The sequence below is a fragment of the Artemia sp. Qi Xiang Cuo genome, chromosome 8 (assembly GCF_049724085.1).
Source record: "Artemia sp. Qi Xiang Cuo chromosome 8, ASM4972408v1, whole genome shotgun sequence".
NCBI lineage: Eukaryota > Metazoa > Arthropoda > Branchiopoda > Anostraca > Artemiidae > Artemia > Artemia sp. Qi Xiang Cuo.
The window spans coordinates 7,618,426-7,638,227 of NC_142801.1; the positions used below are offsets into that span (position 1 = coordinate 7,618,426).

A 19,802-nucleotide genomic window follows, 5' to 3' on the forward strand; every position below is an offset into this window, starting at 1 on the left:
TAAGTAAGCTGGACTTCTAAGAAGAAAAGATCAAGCCGAGAACAGCTGAATCATTTTGAGAAAACTTAAGATCAAGAATAGGCTAGCCTTTTTCAAGTATGTCTAAAGCACATCCTCCTGAGTTGAAAAAGTAAGTTATTTTATTTGGTTCACACTTAAGGTTTTCATATGCCTACCAGGTCATACAACTGACTAGGGAACCAAGCAATGCCCACAATAGGGAAAGTGAGGTCAAATGAACCACTTTTAATTGCTTGGTCAATCCCTTGGTTTAATCAAACGTGAACATGTTTCCTGAGAAGGAAACATGTTATGACAACAATTCTCACTTCTTAACATGCAGAATAGCCTAGAACCCTAATTGTAAGGTCCCTAATGGACCTAATTGGGTACATTTTTGGCAGTTTAGGGAAGTGGGATGTGTAAATTTGAATTTCCAATAGAAGCAATTAGGCTATTTATATTTATAAAGAGCATTAAAAAGGCATCAAGTAGAATGTTCACTTTATTTGTATGTCAATAGGCTTAATAGCCTATGAACTGCCAAAAACTTACTGTAAATTTCTGCCAAATCATATTATTGACTTACAAATAGGCCTAATGTGAACATTCCACCTGATGCCTTTTTTATGCTCTTTATAAATATAATAATCATTTTTGTTGGAAATGAATTTTAGCCCCCATCCTTTATATACAAATTCAGGGTAGGCCTATAGGCTATATTTGCACATTAGGGGATGGAGGGAAAGTTCAATTGGTCAATATCTACCAGATCATATTATTGAGTTAGGAATAAAGTGAATACACCATTTGATGCCTTTTTTTATGCTGATTATGAATATAATAAACATTTCTATTGTAAATGAATTTCAGCCCCCCCCCCTATATAGGCTAAACCAAACCTAACCCGTAATTGGCATATATCGGGGGGGGGGGGCACTGAAATTCATTTCCAATAGAAATGCTTATTATATTCATAATCAGCATAAAAAAGGCATCGAATTGTATATTCACTTTATTCCTAACTCAATAATATGATTTGGTAGATATTGACCATTCAATCTTACCTCTCATTTGCATCATAAATAAAATTTACCCCCACCCCCCTAATTTGCAAATATATACCCTGAATTGGTATAAATAGGGGTGGGGGTAAAATTCATTTACAACAAAAATGATTATTATATTTGGAAAGAGCATAAAAAAAGGCATTGAGTAGGGTAAATTTTTACCAAGTCATATTATTGACTTACAAATAAAGTGAAGGTAAAGTTCTACGAAATCATATTATTGAGTTAGGACTAAAGTGAATATACCATTCAATGCCTTTTTTTATGCTGATTACGAATATAATAAGCATTTCTATTGGAAATGAATTTCCGCCCCCCCCCCCTATATCTATCACATCAGGGTTTGGTTAGGTATCGCATATTTGGGGGGGGGGGGCTGAAATTAATTTCCGATATAAATTGTTATTATAGTCGTAATCAGCATAAAAAAGGCATTGAATGGTGTATTCACTTTAGTCCTAGCTCAATAATATGATTTCATAGAACTTTACCAAAGTGAATATACCACTCAATGCCCTTTTTATGTCTTCAAATATAATATCATTTTTGTCAGAAATGAATTTCTCCCCCACCCCTATATACCAATTCAGGGTGTATATTTGCACATTGGGGGGTGGGTGGGGGTAAAGTTTAAACTTACCTCCCATTTACATCAGAAATAAAATTTGCCTAACCCCCCCCCCCCTAATGTGCAAATATATACCCTGAATTGGTATATAGGCTATAGGGGTGGGAGTTAAATTCATTTCCAACAAAAATGATTATTATAGGCTATTTGGAAAGAACATAAAAAAGGCATCAAGTGGTATGTTCACTTTATTTGTAATTCAATAATATGATTTAGTAAAAATTTACCTTGAGCGGTATGTTTACTTTATTCATAAGTCAATAATAGCCTATAATTTGGTAAAAATTTACCAGCTGCTTCACTTACCTTGGTAGTATTATTAGTAAAGGTGGTGGGTGCAGTGAAGATGTTAGAAGTAGAATAGCCAAGGCTCAGAGTGTTTTTTTCACAGTTAAAAAAAAGTTTGGGAGAATAGGAAGATAAGTCTGCAAACCAAGATTAAAATATTAGAAGCTGCAGCAATGACAGTGGTCAAATATGACTCTGAAGCATGGGCTCTCCAAAAAGCAGATGAAGATTTGCTAGATGTTTTTCAGAGAAATTGCTTATGGATTTTTCTGGGTACCTGGATGACTGACCATTTTTCAAACAGTAGGCTGTATAATGAAAGAAAGGTTGAGATGGCTAGGGCACATTGTGCAGATGAGGGATGACAGATTGCTGAAGATTGTCCTTTTTGGCCAACCATCTAGGGGCTAAACAGAAAGCATGTTGTCCTTGTCTGGGGTGGAAGGATAGTGGGAGCAGTGAAGATATTAAAAGTAAAATAGCCAAGACTTGGTGTTTTTTCATGGTTAAGAAAAGTTGAGAAGAAAAGGAAGGTAAGTCTGCAAACCAAGAGTATAATAATGGAAGCTACAGTGATGAATAGGTTTGAAAATTAATGTTAAGAAGACTAAGTTGCTAAGACTAGAAACAAGTGAAGATGAAAAGGTAATGTTTGGTAATGAAAAGATCAATTGCTTCTTTTGCAAATTGCATCTAGAAGTTCCTTGGAGGGTGTAAGGAGGGACACTTTGAATAGATTGGGATGGAGGAGGAGCATGGATAGCTATGTTTGCCTTGGGTGGCTTGGTGATGCAGTGAGTTGCTATTAGTTAGTAGTAGTAACACATTTTGAATGAAACTCAGCAATACTGTAGCCCTCCCCTTCTAATGTGCAAATATATGGGCTGGCCAAAATTAGAACTTTCCCATGTATTCTCCCCATGGATCTGTCTTATTTCAACCCATGTACCCATAAATTGAATCAACTGAGATGAATCAGTAACCAGAAAAAGAAGTGATGGATGGTGTAATATATAAGAAATGTATAATTTAGGCTATATTTTTACACATTTGGTGGGGGGGGGGGGTAAAGTATAGTAAAACTATAGTCAAAATGTGTTAGCTACAATTATTCTGCATATTATGAGATAGGTTATGAAGTGTTGGTAAATTTTGAGCAGTTTTACTGCCTGTGACCAAATCAAAAACCAGAAAACACATGGGAAATATAGCCTATACTCTGGGCTATATAGGCCAATTTGCACATGAGAGGGGGTAGGGGAAAGTATAGTGGAACTGCAGTTGAAATGTGTTAACTAGCCTACAACTGTTCTGTATACAATGAACAAAATGACATTTTATTGCCCACTTTAATGATACAAAATCACAAGTGGAGTAATGGAAAAAATAAGAAAAAAAAAACACTAACAAAGGAAAAAGAAAATACAGAGTAATAAACAAACAAAGGAAAGGAAACAAATCACACTTCTAATAAATACAAAATATTACTTCACAATGTGAACATAATTGACAAATTAGTTAGTGGAGACTTGTACAAATGACCTAAAGCTTGTTTACATGCACATTGTTTGATTTGGACACACTTAGTGCTAGGTGTGTGCATTTATGACACTTCCAAAGTGTCATTAAATTTTCATTCTTTGCAATATGTGTAACTTTATGATTCACAAAATGTTCTACCCATCTTGATTCTTTCCATATCAATTATTGTAGCCCCATCCCTGTTGAACTTGAAAAAGTCTAGTCTGACTATCCATATCTGTTTATAACATGCCAATAAAATATTTCACTATTATGCTGTTGGGCTGGATCTTCAACAAATTTATCCATGGGCTCTACTTCACACCTCCTAAAGTCATATTTTAATGTTTTATCAACTTTCTTTACTTTTGTATTATTTTCGTACAGTTTATCACTCAAATACTTCTTGTATAAGCCCAATTCTTCTCTGCCAAACTAATATTATATTACTATATAATATATAATAACTAATATTATATATCAACTAATATTATTACCTGTGCTTCCAGCTTTCCCCCCTAAGACAATATCTGCTACTTCACAAACTATTTTTCTAAATTATTCCATCCATCTTTTGCATTTTCAAATTTTAGACTCCAGTCCAACAGTATAACTTTGTGGGAAGTAGGTTGTCTTGCCACCATATTAACTGATGTGTAATTTTCTGACCAAATACTGTATTGCTTAAAACTAGATAGTTATACCTAGGTATGAAAAATGTTCTGAACCTGCCAGTAGCAGAACTTGACAAAATTCTAAAAACTGCCAATGCTTAGCAGCACAACTTGTGTTTTGACAGCTTTTCTTTGAGCAGAAAGTATTTTTATATGTAAAAGTGGTATTTTCAGACAAAATCTGTCAACAAATTGAAGTAGTATGCTACTGTACTATGGCAGTTTTTGCATCCCTGGTTATACCTACAAAATTATAAAGGCAATAACTTGCTATTCTTGCTGTTCTGTTTGTTCCTATAGCTGTAAGAAGAATTTCATCATAGTCACAATTATGTCCATCAGTTGGTATATACTACTATATCAGGGTATATACATCAGGGGTATATACTACTATAACTGACACCTTGCTTTTCTTGTTGTTAAATGAGCAACTAGAATTCTATTATAAATGTCCAACCTAAGCAAGACATCCTTCATTGTAAACCATACTCCTGGCCTATGTACCCCACCATTCCTGCCCAAGTAAATAAATTTGATATTGACTAATTTTATGTTTGCCACCTCGGGGTTATTAGTTTCTGAAACTCTTAATTAGTCCAGTTCAAAATATCTGAATTTCTCAGTCAAAATTTGAATAGGATAGTTGTTTTTTTTGTTTTTTTTTGACATTGTACGTAACTTTGAAGTTGCAATTTTCATATTATTTAGATCATTATTGCCTCATGAAAAGCAATGAGTCTTAAACCTGTGCAGGACAGGAACTAATACATTCTTTTAAGTTTATATATAGAATTTAAACCAGCTTAGAACTGGACAGCAAGAAGTCCTTGGGACCTCCAGAATAAATGGAGACTTTGCACAATCCTGGGCCTATATTTGTTGCAACATCTTTTCTACACTCTGTGATGCTCTTCTATCAACAAGATCATGCACAAGAAATCAGTCAATATCCTGCACAAGAAAATCCTCACTAGATGAACACTCAAGCTTAAGTGTTGAAAAAAGAAGCTTTCCAAATTTGTTATCAACCAATCTCAACCAGCCTAGTCCTAACTGTTCAAAACTATCTACATCATGTCCAGGAACTTGCAGTACATGTTTACAAAAGATACATTTTAAGCAAAATATTTGTCAAGACTGATTAGGCACTGTCCAAGGACTAGGGGCTTTTATCCTATAGCAGACCCACTAATTAGCAAGTTTATATAGTATAGACTAGTACTATATCCAGGTTCATTAGAGGGGGGGGGGGGTGCAATGTATTTACAACAGCATGGATTAATACATTTGGAAAGAGTGATGAACAGCATGTCAAGTGATGTTCCTCTTTTGGAAAGCAAATTAATGCAGTTAACCATAAATTTGAAGCTATAGGGGTATGGGGTCAAGTTGAACCTGCTCTACAGTTAGTTTAACATTTTGTGGGTAGATCACAAGCAATGTTAGGATCTTTATTTTATTGTCAGAAGTAGAGAAGAAGATTTTTGTTGAACTCTAGGTGATTGTTTTTTTTTTGTATATTGGAATGTAGCTTAGTTTAGGTAGGGGACTGAAAGTTACAGAAGTAAATCCAGGACCTAATTTATGTCCCAGGAAATTCTTTTGAAGTATCTACCCACACCCCTCCCCTTCCAAATCACATTGACCACTCTTGACCTTTGATTTAACTTTATGGTGTAAAATGAATTTTTCAGAGACTAATTTTCAGCTCAAAAGAGGCACAAGAAAAGTGTTTCAAGCTTCATACCAGTTAAGATTACTTAAAAGACAGAAATAAGAAAGGAAAAAAAAAAAACATTTGATTCTCTATTCCCTGCTCTTACCAAATACAATAATCATTGCTATTACAGTTTTATCCCTTCTCCCTTGGATGTACATGGAATATATTCCTAGGGTATGTACAAAATTTGCAGGTTTTTGTATTCTTTGTTACTTTGGCATCAGGAATCAGCTATTGGTAAGAAACAAACACAGAAAATGATGGCAAACTCATGGAATGAAAAGGAATTAAACAGACATTATAAAATAAAATAAAAATCCCATCAAAATTGGGATATTCCTAGTGTGTTTATAAAGTAGACAAAGGTGTTGTGTCCCCTTGTAAAAAAAAAAATGGTGCTATAAAATATATTTTGTTTCCAAATGACTGCATTAATGACGCCAGTATAATTATTACATACAAATATATAAAATTTGTATATTATTATATACAAATATGTAGTATATGAGGTAAATTACATGTTAAGAATAAGTTGTGTCTGTTTAAAAAAAAATCAATAAAACATCATGCAATTTGAGTAAAGCAGGGTCTTATTTTTGTCAATATTTTGATTAAATAAACTTTCTGGGCTAGATCATACAATATGTGTACTGTGCATACTAGTAGCTTCAGTTCTTTAATAAGTCTTTAATTCTGTTAGAAATCATCAATTTATACTCCATTTAACAAGAGAAAGTAAATGCTCAATTTAATACAGAGAAAATGCAATCTTCCACAAACGTTATAAAATTACTGTTGTTGGAATGGATTTCACTTCTTTGATCACATAGTAGCAATGAATCAGCAATGCTGTAAGAAAATTACAAATCAGAATCTTGCCAAATCTAATTCATGGGAATAATAAATTGAATCTTAAGATAAAATATGCTTTCTGTAAAAAAAAAAGAAAAAAATGATTTCAAAATGAAATTCTTTTACAAATTCAATTAGAAAAGGTCTAGATTGTGGTAGAGATTTTTCTGGGGAATGTGGTAAGAGAAAAGAAATAATAGTAATTCAAACAAGATTTGCCAAGAATTTGGGAAAATTTTGTCTTTTGGGGTGTAGCTTATGCCTAATGGCTCCCCTGCTGCATATATATGTTGATGGTATGGCTGCTATGAGTAATGGAAAACAAAGTGTTTTTCAGGAAAATAAAGTGTTTTCAAAGACATTAAACATTTTCTAAAACAAATAAATTAAAATATTATTAATTTTAGAACAATTTTGGTTGGATCCTGGAAATCATTAAATAAAAAAAAACAAGTTTTTTTTAGCTGAAAGTAAGGAGTGACATTAAAACTTAAAATGAACAGAATTTATTCCATATATGAATGGGGCTGTCCCCTCCTCAACGCCTTGCTCTTTGTGCTAAAGTTGTGTGACAGAGTCAAACTTTAGTGTAAGGAGTGAGGAGTTGATGAGGGGACAGTCCCTTTTATATACGGAATAATTTCTGTTGTTTGTTTTTTTCATTTAATTTCTGAACGTTTTTTAATTAATGCAGCTTTGATTTTGGCTCACCGTACATGAATAATTAGAATGAAATTTGCATATAGTTTTATTATTTTGGCTAAATGGCTTTCTTGAAATTGTGTTATGACATAACTCACAAATTAACTTACATAACGAACTTCTATATTTGTATGTTTTTATTACATATATTAGGGAGTTTACCCCTAGTCAATACCTTGCTCTTTATGCTAAAGTTCAAATTTTGTTTGAATCACAAACCCCTGAATCACAAAGGCCAGTTATTTAGAGTAGATAGCTCTTTTGATAGCACTAAAAAATCTCTAGCGTAAAGAACGAAGTATTGACTAGGAGGCGACCCCCTTCATATACGTCATAATTTCTGTTTGTTTTAAGTTTCAGTGTTGCTCTTTACTTGCAGTTGAAAAAACTGTTTTTTTAATTTAATTTCCGATCGTTTTTCAAATAATGCTGGGAAATCCGGCGCCCCCTTTATAGAAATGTCCCTTCCCCCACGGAAACATCCTCCATGGGAAGATCCATGGAAAAAGTTTGATGTGTTATATATATGTTTTTAGCCACATAATGTAGCCTTAAAGGATTGGCTACATTTGCAAAAGAGGGTGGTCAATGTGGATCCAAATTATTGCTAAATTATTCATATCATAGATAAATTCTTAGAATTGCTAGTTCCCTTATATGTTCAAACCCAACATAAAATAATTGTTTTAAAGAGGAGTATAATAAGTTAGAATATTTTAACTTATTATATAATATTATCTATAGTCAGGTATATGAGGTGCATATCATAATATAGTCAGGTATATGAGGTGTATTTCTCCAAGTATGTACTGAATGATACTAAGTGGCTACTAGGGCTTTAAGCTCAGCATTAAAAGCTCTAATTTTTACCAGCTTTAATGTGTTGGAATGTTATTTTACTGAAATATAAGTATGAATTATTCAAATAAGTCTTTTAAAAGCTGAATAATTCTATTAGAGTTGTTGCAAAAAAATGTTATAATTTAGTGTGATTTCTGTTATTTTTGCAAGTTACATCATGCATTTTCTTTCTTTTCAGATTCATGGACAAGAAGATGGTTTGTAAGTACTTTGAGTCTTTTTCTTCTTTGACCATTTCAGTAGCACAGTAGTTAAACAGTCTGTAAAATATTGATGCATAAAATCACTTATCTGTTTTATTATGAAAGCAATAACAAATAAAAAAAAATATGTTACTATTTAATAGTAACACCTGAGAAGAATTTTTAAGCTCTAAAAACTAAGCATTTCTTGTAAAAAAAAAGTCTTGAAATGGGCACACATGGATTCAACCCTTTGGTGGGTGAGATTCAAAATGAGAAAAACATGTATTTTGGTCACAAATTTTCTGCTTTTTCACAGGCAGGATAATCTCCCCTCCCCCTCCTTATTATTGAATTGTATTATGATTACATGGTATAAAGATTTCCAGTAACAGTCAGCCATTCAGTAAAAACTGCTTGTTTTGGGCTTCAAACCAAGATAAAAAAATATGGAATTTGTAACTTGTAAGGAAGTCAAGCAGTGTTTTTTTTTTATTCATTCATTTATTAGGCCTGAGTTTTTTCTTAGTTTAGTTGGTTTGATTTTATTGTTATAGTAAATTATCTTTACGCAATGGATTTATTAATCATGGGGCTATGTAATTTTTTTTCTGTTCAGCTTGTTCTGACTCTGGCTCAGTGTCCCAATTTCGAAATAATTATATATTCTGATTAGATTAATTCTGTATTCTTAAAAATTTTGCATCTGCAATTAAATGGAATAATTGTGACCATCTCTAGTCTCAAAGTTTGGTTAATTGTAACTTGTTCTCAAATCTTTCTGCCAACTCAAGGAGAGGTGCATCCATTTGCATAACAGATAGAATACAGGTTAGAGGTTTATCATTTATTCATGGCTATTCCAGCAGTTACTCATCCAGCCGGTTCGAGCTCCTGAATAGAAAAACCTCCCTAATCTATTTCCTCTTAGTATTAACTTAACAGACTTAAATTATTGTGAGTAATGTGAGTCTGATACACTAATTAAATGCACGGCATTTTTTTTTATTTGAAAGGACCTTATCAACTTGAAATATGGAATTTGTAACTTGTAAGGAAGTCAAGCAGTGTTTTTTTTATTAATTCATTTATTAGGCCTGAGTTTTTCTTAGTTTAGTTGGTTTGATTTTAATGTTGTAGTAAATTATCTTTACGCAATAGATTTATTAATCATGGGGCTAAAATCCCAGCAGCTTAAGTATGTTAGTTAGGTTTCAAGCTGGTAGGTCTAATGGGAAGAAAATTCTGCTTTCTTTACCCTCCACAGCATTTTAAGATTTACTGTCCACACTCAACCACAACATTTACCCTCCAGTAAGCAGTATGTTACATTGCAGGTTGGATGTTTGTTCATTTTTCAAACCTAAATGCTTAGTACTATCCAATCATCTCAGAAAAATCAAGGACAGTTATATCAAGTAAAGAACCCACCAATTTAAAATACAAGCATATAAGTAACTGCATGATAAATTTACAAGTAAATGCACAACATTCTAAATGCCTTATTGAAACATCATGGACAACAAAATAAAAGCATTGTTTTCTCCTGTGGTCTTTTCATACCTGAAAGATGCAATTTTCAATTTTTTATTTTAGTTGTTTCAAATTATGAAATTCATTTATAAATTATTTGGTATTTATGTAAAATATAAATAAAAAAATTGTTTATTATTTTCCACCTGAACCCATCTTTGGTGTTTTCATACCTGAAAGATGCCAATTTCCTAATATTTTTCTTATGGTTGTTTCAGACTATGAAGTTTCTAGGACAGTACTGCATTCTCGTCAGTAGTGACACATTGAACCAGGAAACTAAATAAGGAAAACTAATTAGTTAATTTTGACAATGATGTTAACCCATGAAAAAATTCAAACGTTAGCAGTCCTTTGAGTCCCAAAGACAACCGCACCTTCTTCTTCATAAGGAAAGCTAGACTTTTTAACTGTTTGGAGCAAAATATTTTAGCTTATTTTTCACCCACGTTCTTTTTTTCAAATTTGTCGCCTTTTGCTGCTAAAAACTGAGGAACTGCGTAAGGTCTTCCTTGCTAAAAATGATTTTCATTTTTTTTTTTTTAAGATATATATATGGTTTTGTTGGTTTCAACTTAACCAATTCAAATAGTCAGATTTTATCTTTACTGTCTTTGGTAACTCAATCTTCAAATTTAATTGTTCATCAAAAATTAAATATAAGGATGCTGCTTAGATAACTTCAGAGACAACACTGCCTTTCCATGACGATAAACAAAAGTTAAAATAGTGATAAAATCCTTTTAATAGACAGTGATGATGATAACAGTGATAGAAATTCACAAAAATACTAGATATTTCAGTCACATATGCAGTGACTGTCATCAGTAGTAAAACTACTACTGATGTACTACTGTCATCAGTTGTAGTTTTACTACTGATGATGGTCACTGCATATGTGATCGAAATATCTGGTATTTTTGTGAATTTCTATCACTGTTATCATCATCACTGTCTATTAAAAGGATTTTATCCCTATTTTAGCTTTTATTTATCGTAAAGGATGCTGCTTGAACTGGTCGAATTGTAAAAAAAAAAATTCTTAGCATATCTTGTGGTAATCAGTTAGGTTGCCCTAGTTAATGTGATGCTCATTTTTACAAAGGTTTTCTTGTTTTAAAATTGCATTTTGTTAATTAGTTATGCACAAGGGAAATTAAACATTAAAAAGTGTAGAAAAATTTGGTTCAGAGCCCCCCACGATTTCTGAGTATTTTAATATTCGTGATATATTTTTAATTCCAATTTAGTTGTGCAGAAAACATCAAACTAATAAAAAAGGATCAAGAAACATATTTAAACTCCCAGGACAATGTAACAGTTTTACATAAAATATCAAAGCTCATCTACTTTAATTATCTATCTGTGGTAAAGCTACAATAATGAAATAGTACATCCGTGTGCTTGGTATCAATAACGGAAGTAGTTCTTACCCTTATGATTTTTTTTTTTTTGCTTAAATGTTTTATTTGGTCTGTTTTAATACTAGGCTATATTCTTTCTTCTTTTTTTCCCCTGCTTCTCCCAAATTATTTTTGTCAGATAGGTACGTCCTATATGATAAATAAATGTCATCTTGTACAAATTTTTCAGTTCGCAAAATCCTAAATTTTCTTGGATATACTGTGCTAAATACTAATAAGACTATATATAGCTATGTATTTGCTCTTTATTTCGTTGCAAAATACAATGTAAAATATGCATGTGTATAAAATGTGTATATTTTTCTTTGCAAAATACAATGTAAAACGTTTTTTGGTCAAATTTGGTCAAGTATCACTGATATGACTGGATGTTTTACTTACTTGATTGTTTTCTGTAAGTCCACATTTGAAAGAGCATGCTAAAAATTTTCCCAAAGGAGATAAACTTTGGAAAAAAGGCTTTATCTGAGGTCATGTTTTTCTCTTCAATTAAGATAAAAAAAATTTCCATGTATGTGGTCTTCCAAAGGTCTCCCGTGTGTGTGGTCTAGTTCTTTTCAGAGTATTTTTTTCCTGTCAAAAGTATGGATGTTGTTTCTGATTGCTCCAAAATTTAGGCCTTTGTATATTTTTGGTCTTCTAAAGTGGACGAAGGGACGGTTGCTTTGCCTGCCACCTGTGCTTTATAGAACCTCACTTCTTTTTCGTTTTCTAAATAATAGTGGTGATACATCACGCAATGGATAGAATCAAACCGGTTATTGTTTCCTTTTCCGGAAAAAAAAATCAATCCTGTTTCTTTCTTCTTCTTTTTTATCTAAGACTCTTTGCTTATTTGTAATCTAATTTGTCCCTATTTCTCTATCATTCCTTCACTTTACTACCTATATTTCTTACCTCCTACTCGACTTTCCATAGCTTTCCACTTTTATAATTCCTCACATGCATAATTTTTTCTCTCCTAGTACATTTTATCTACCTTTTTCCTAAAAACTTTTTTTTTCATTCATACGATTCTCCATATATTAATTTAACCATACAACAATTTCATAATTCTTATTCTAGCTACCCATGGCGGCAAGGGGCTGCTCCCATTCATTAGGCCTGAAAAACTATTTTTTTTTAATACATCACATTTCAACACACTCTACTCTCGCTGGGTCTTGCGTTGTTAGGTAGCTACAATAATCCTCAAAACAATTCCCAAAAATCAAATACTTCACAATTCAGGTGAATCGTATCCCCCTCAACATATAAAATAAATTCCACTAGTTTAAAAAAAAATTATATGTGTATTTTTATTTATATGTGTACAACTATTGAATATGACCAGGGATTTTAAATTCTAATTAGGAAACGCAAAAAAACCGGCTGGGTGAATTTTGCGTAAATGTACATTTTATGGCAAGGTTAAACATTCTAGAACAGCAGAGTGGACAATATTTTTGGTTGAAAAATTATGTATTTTTAAAAAATCAATATAAAAAAAGTTCTAATAGCAATGAAGTGTGATATTAAACCAAAAATGAGGAGGTATAGTCGTATAGTAAATGTAACAAAAAGTGAAGAGATCACTATGGATGAATAGATGAAACCTAAAACAAAAAGAAAGTAAAATTAAAATTTAAGTCAAATTGAAAATGAACAGAAATTGCTATGAATAAATAAATAGTGGTATTTTCCTGCTCAAAAAGGGACAAATTTACAACTCCTCAGTTGGTGTCCGTGTTTTTTTTTTTTTGGGGGGGGGGGGTAATAATATGTATTATTCAGAATATTCAGAAAGTGGCATTGTCAGTGGTATTATCAATTTTTTAGAAAGTGGTATTGTCGTATTCAAAATGGGACAAATTTATACAACTCCTCAGCTGTTGCCCCATTTGTAGAAGGGTAATAGTATGTATTATTCAGAATTTCTCAGAATATTCAGACAGTGGTATTGTCCATTTGAATATTCAGAAAGTGGTATAGTCCTGCTCAAAATGGGACAATTTTACAACTCTTCAGCTGTTACCCCTGTTGTAGGAGGGTAAAATTATGTATTATTCAGATTTTTTCTTTCAAACCTTGTTTATGATATTACAGTCAGTAAAGAATGGACCTTGCCGATAGTAACTGAAACTAAAAAAGACGAGTTTCAAAACAATATTTACATCAACAGAATTTACTTTTTGTTCTGATACCAAATGAACGCATCTAAAATTGTTAGTTTAAGATAAGTTTCTGGGGTTTTAGAAAAGAGTGGAAAGTAACATAAAAGAAAAAGTTGCTAAAATTCAACTATCTGAGAGCTCTTGAGCAGTGTTTTCAAGTATCTATATCGGGAGAGGGCTTATTCCGACTGGAATTTAAAGTTTTAGTGCTCTACTAAGTAGTACAAGAGATATCGCTACTGCGAAATGCCAATTTGTGTTGCAATGCATAGCAAGTTTGGCCCAAATGGGGCTGAATTCGTATCGGGTGGAAAGTCTGAAATAACAAATTAGTTTAGAACAATTGAAGAGCTATTTATATGACCTTACAATTTCAGAGCCGTGACTGCTACATTGACAGAATTTTGTTGCTATCAAAAGGCGTAGTCAATATAAAATGAATGATAATTATAGATCATTATTTGTCAGCTTTATTTGACTGAGTTGACCCATTTCATGCTTTATTCGTTTAAATAGAGTTCATGAATGAAATCTGTTTGGCCAAGTGCCAGTTAAATTGAAACGTAAAGAATTGGCAGGGGAAGGGACAACGGCTGTCAAGCAAACTGACATAAAGAAGAAAAAAACTTTTTCAAGTGAGGTTTCGTAACCTTTGAGAAAACATCTGTGGCGTTTTGCAAGAAGGACCTAAGTCCACTTCCCTAATTTTACATGAGAGCAAAATGAAAATAAAAAAGGCACAATGAAAAAATCTTTCTTGCAAATCAGAATTTAAGAAACTTGGAAGTTTAAAGACTGATTCCTAGTTAACTTTATGATCAAAATTCACTGGAAACGTTCAAATTGTTGATTACTTAGAAGATAAGGAACTTGTACACTTTTTTACGCTTTTTTGGAACAATGTATAACTAGTTCAGAATTACAGATATGCCCATTTTGAATAGACCAATCGATAAATCTCTTTGGGCTCTTCCGAACCATATGCTTAACTCAAAGGCCCAAGTTGTTTGGACCTTTCTGCAAAACGCCACAGACTTGAGCTACCCTATATAAGAGATGAATAAACACCCTTAACTATTCCTCTATTTCTCGTCACCCTTTAAGGTGAAAGTTAAACCATGATTTTCAGACAAAGAATGGACAAATAGATTAGCTTTTGAAACTAAGTTTACTTTATTTGGAATTTTCTGTTATGGGCATTATAGCTTGAAAAAGGGATTTCATCATTTGATAAATGTCAGACTGTCCTACATTATCTTTTTCATGGCCTGAGTTGTATTTTGTCATATTAACGGACGCGATGTCTCCCTGGTTGCAATTCCTTGAGCTGCGTTCCTCCCGACTATGTTGCATGGCCTAAAAGCGACAAATTTTCAAATATTGGGCTGTTATCCTCAACCTCTAACATAGACCATGCTATTGCTTCCTTCGGTAGTCACGAGGTCAAAGTTGTAAAAGATGGATTCTATTCGGACCGCATTCCCGCCTCTACTTGTTTTTACTCCTCCCCATATATGGCTGAAAATAAAGAATAGAATTAGTTTTCATACCAAGATTGGAAAAATGTATCCAATGAAACTTTCAGTAGTCTGTGACGAGATGCTGAGTAAAATCACAGTGCCTTTCGATCTTCTATGCGGTCGTGTTGTGCTGCCACAAAGGGAAAATTTAGCCTCAATTGAGCTTATATCCTACATAAAACAAATGAATCACGCACTGAAATGTGCTGAATTAAGTGCTGTTCCTCTTCGACATGTCCGTAAAAAGTCTTAGGTTGAAGATTGGTCAAGAAACAGAGTACTAGTAAATGTGTTTAATTCGACTAAGCTCTGTCTTTCGGTTTGGAATGATTGTGGTTGCCCGCAAGATGGCTTAGTAAATGAAGTGAGACTCCGTACAAAGCGGAAATTCAGTAAGGAACTGAAAAACCGTAAGTTAATGCTAATCCAGAAAAAATTGATCCGTATTGCTGAAGACCCCTCCAAACTCTGGGAGTATAGCAAGCCTACCAAAGCCTAAAGTACCAGTGTGTCTGAAAAAAGGGGTTGAATATTTTGAAAGCGAGTTCAGTGCACCCAACAAAACCACAGAGGAGTTTTATTGAAAACAGCTAAATAAGCTCTTTCAAATAAGACGAAAGCTTTCCTGTTTGTGTCGCCAAGTGTTGTTCACACTTTAAGTCCGAAATTAAGGAAAAAATCTTCAAGTGTTGATTTTATTTCAGCAAGGCACCTGCAACTTGCAGGTCCTTTAATCGAGCAACGTCTAGCTTTACCGTTTCAGATGATCTTGGTGTGGTCCTTATGCAACTCCATGTCGGACAAATAACTCCCCTCTTTAAAAAGGGCAAAAATACGTTTCCATGTACAGTTCTTATCGCCCTACTACCGCATCGTGTACTACGTTGGAGCTTTTCAAGTTATTTGTGATAAGAGACATTGAAAAAAAAAGTTCTGCCCTCCTCGCCAATTCGGGTACCAGCGAGGTTTAGGTAGATAGCACGCTCTCTTTCTTCTTGTGATTTTGCTAAAGGGCATTGAAGACCAAGGTGATTTATGATTTTATGTGTTCTTTATGTCTCAAGACCTCGTGTATATTTTTGCGGGTTTTGCATGAGGCCCATATGAAAGTTGCTGATGCTGCGTTAATTATTTTACTAAGATATGCGTACAGAAATCTGACAGCTAAAATTGAAGATGGTAGTCTGCTATTTTGGATTCTCAAAGGTGTTCGCCAAGGAGCTTTGACTTCTCCAGTTTTGTTCGATAATTGTGGTACTGGTGCTCAGGATAAGTTGAACTGTCCATTTATCTTTAAAGGAGGTGATATCTCGATAGTTACGTTGGCGGATGACTTACTGAACCTTTCCTGCACTTTCCAAGGATGCTCTTCGTCTTTTGAACTTCTCCAAGAAGAGTATGAGCACATCGGTTTGAGTTTCAATACTGATAAAACACTTGTTCTACCATTTAACTATAAAGCAAATGGAAGTTCAATAACTCTATCTGGTTCTGATGTTCCTTTTGCTAGCAGCCTTACATACCTGGGTATGTCTGCTGGAGTAACTTTGAAAGAAACGGCAAACCTGGCACTGAAAAACTATGCTTGATGGATTCCGGCTGCGTTTGCATCCCTGGCTTTAAACGTTTCATATCTGAGTAGGATTCATCGTTCTCAGCTACATAAATGCCTAACAGTTCCTCACCTATTTGCTCTTGCTCATGTTTAATTTTGTTTTATCTGTGGTAAGAGAAAGCAAGTTCATTGTCTTTATTTTAAATTTTCAAAGTCTTTGATGTAACTGCCAACCTAGACAATTAACTCTTTTCTGTAAAGAAAGTATCGATTAGTGAACCCAGCTGAGGTTATTGAGAAGCTTATTCGTGGTTTTTCTACTGAAGCCAGGAATCTTCCCGTCTTTGATTGTTACTGTTTATTTCGTGTTTGTAGTTATTGAAGGATCTCTTTCTTTCTTTTGCTTCTTTTTGTTTTTCTTGATTTTTTTTACTCTGTCTTTTCACGGCCCTGCCCTGCCCAGTTTTTTTTTCTTGTGTGTGTGTGTGTGACGGGTTATAAATAAAATGATAATGACGATTTCTTTCTAGCAGATTGTAAATTGCTGGATTATTGTTTCTGTTATTTCAGCTGCTTAGTTTATAAATCATATAAGATGCCTGTGCAGTATCTTGCCTTTTTTTCATGAGTCTAGTGTCGAATTTTCATGGGATTTTCGACTTTTAAGATTTTAATTTTGTAGGAAAACGTTGAACTGCCATCTATTGTTTTGGAGAAAAAATAATAAGTAGGTGTCACTGTTGTATACCATCTTATCTAACATTAGACAAGTTTCAGTGTATTCGCTGTTGTTGAACTTCTATTATTGTTACGAATTAATCTTCAAAATCCACGAATTGCTACGAAATCTTACAGAAATTTTAATTGTTTGGGCAGTCCAGTTTTGAACAATCAGCTATACACTGTAGGCCTGGCGAACTTTTAGAAATGTTAATCGCTTTTAGAAGGAAGTTAGTTTTAATTGAGAATGCAGGAAATAATAGGTCGACATTAAAATAGATAGAAAATCAATCAAGAAGTTGAAATTTCATTTTTTTTTTATTATTATTAACCTATTAAGTATTAGTGAAAAATCTTTATGTTTAATAGAGAGTAGAAGGGGCTTGTGCATGAATTATCTGAATGATAGATAATATGAAAACAAAAGGAATGTAAAGGAAGTAGAGAAAGCATTAAAATATGAACTAAGGAGGTGTGAAGAGGAGGCCATGGATGAAATTGTCGAGGATCTGGAGGATGCATCTAGACGGCATAATAGTAAAATATTGTGCTGGCATGCTAGTAAATGGAGAGGGAGTAGTCAATCTGGACCTGTCCCAGTTAAAGATAGGAGCGGGCCACAATTAGTGATAAGGAAAGAGTTAAAGAGAGATGGGCAGAACATTTTGAGTTCGTGCTAAACCGAGATAGAGTTGCAGGAAAAGATAATTAGCAACAGTACTAAAATAATTAAAAAACAATAAGGCTCCAGGTGCTGATAGTGTGATAAATGAGTTTCTTAAATATGGTGGCCCTGAGGTTAGAAATCAGTTACTGAAGATTATGAATAAGATTTTTGGAAAAGGGGAAGTACCTGACGGTTTTAGGAAAACCTTAATTAAACCACTATATAAGAAAGGTGATACGAGTAAGTGTGGTAATTATCGAGGCATTAGTCTGATCTCTGTAGGTAGAAAATTACTTACAAATATGATACTTTTTAGACTGATAGTTGCTGTGGACAAAGTTTTAAGAGAAGAACAGTGCGGTTTTAGAAAAGGTAGCGGGTGTGTCGACCATATTTTCTCTCTTAGGTTAATTATTGAGAAGTGCCTGAGTTTTCAAACACCTTTGGTCCTCAGTTTTATAGATTATGAGCAAGCGGTCGATTCTGTTGATAGAAGAGTTTTAGCAAAGGTCTTATCCTTGTATGGTATACCAGACAAATACATTAAAGTGATTAGTGCTATGTAAGAGAATAACACTGTGGCGGTTAAGGTAGGAAATGATTTTCGCAGCTGGTATTGTATTAAATCAGGAGTTAAGCAAGATTGTGTTCTATCCCCCTTTATATGGAGCATTTTGATGGATTTTATCTTTCAGAGCACAGGAAAGGCAGTGGGAGACCACGGATTCAAATGGGTAGGAAAACCTCTCCTGGACTTAGATTATGCTGATGATTTAAGCATTCTAGATGAAAGTGTGAGCAAAATGAATGAAATTTCTGAGATTTTGCCAGTGCAGGGTGCTAGAATAGGTTTGAAAATTAATGTTAAGAAGACTAAGTCACTAAGGCTAGGAATAAGTGAATATGAAAAGGTGACACTGGGTAAGGAAAGGATTGATCAGATGGGCAGCTTCACTTACCTTGATAGCATTATTAGTAAAGATGGTGGGAGCAGTGAAGATGTTATAAATAGAATAGCCTAGGCTCAGGGTGTTTTTTCACAGTTAAAAAAGTCTTGAAGAATAGAAAGATAAATCTCCAAACCAAGATTAGAATATTAGAAGCTACAGTGAAAACAGGGGTCTAATATGGATCTGAAGCATGGGCGCTCCGAAAAGTGGATGAAGATTTGCTAGATGTTTTCCAGGGAAATTGCCTACGGATTGTTCTGGGTACCCGACTGACTCACCGTATCTCAAACAGTAGGCTGTACGAAAAATGTTGCTCAATCCCGCTTTCTAGAGCAATAATGAAAGAAAGGTTGAGATGGCTAGGGCATGTTGTGCGGATGAAGGATGATTGATTGCTGATGATTTTCCTTTTCGGCCAACCGTCTAGGGCTAAACTGAAAGCACGTCGTCCTCGTCTGGGGTGGAAGGAAGTCACAAAGACAGATTTAAAGGAAATAAGAAGTTCCTGGGAGGGTGTAAAAAGGGAGGCTTGGAATAGATTGGGATGGAGAAGGAGCGTGCGTAGCTGTGTCGGCTTCAGGTGGCTTGGTGCTGCGGTTAGTTGTTAGTAGTATTAACCTATGAAAAAGCCATCGCTGTATACCGTTAACCTTAGTTACCACATGTTGCAATTTGTTAAAAAATGCGAGTTGAACTGTGCATTGAATTTGCGGGAAAAATGCACATAAATACTTTGAAAGTTGCTGCTACCCCTACCAATCTAACATAAGTTTCAATGTATT

At 33.9% G+C, this 19,802-nt stretch overlaps 1 protein-coding gene across 1 annotated transcript in view; it reads left to right on the forward strand.

Annotated features, from left to right (window-relative positions):
* The window catches only part of SNRPG (small nuclear ribonucleoprotein G), a 31,729-nt gene continuing 11,927 nt past the window's right edge, over positions 1-19,802 (forward strand). Inside the window, exons 1-2 of the mRNA XM_089092828.1 lie at positions 1-130; positions 8,495-8,517. Of these exons, the coding sequence (XP_088948954.1) occupies positions 99-130; positions 8,495-8,517 (55 nt within the window). The 5' untranslated portion in view covers positions 1-98. The remainder of the gene's footprint in view (positions 131-8,494; positions 8,518-19,802) is intronic.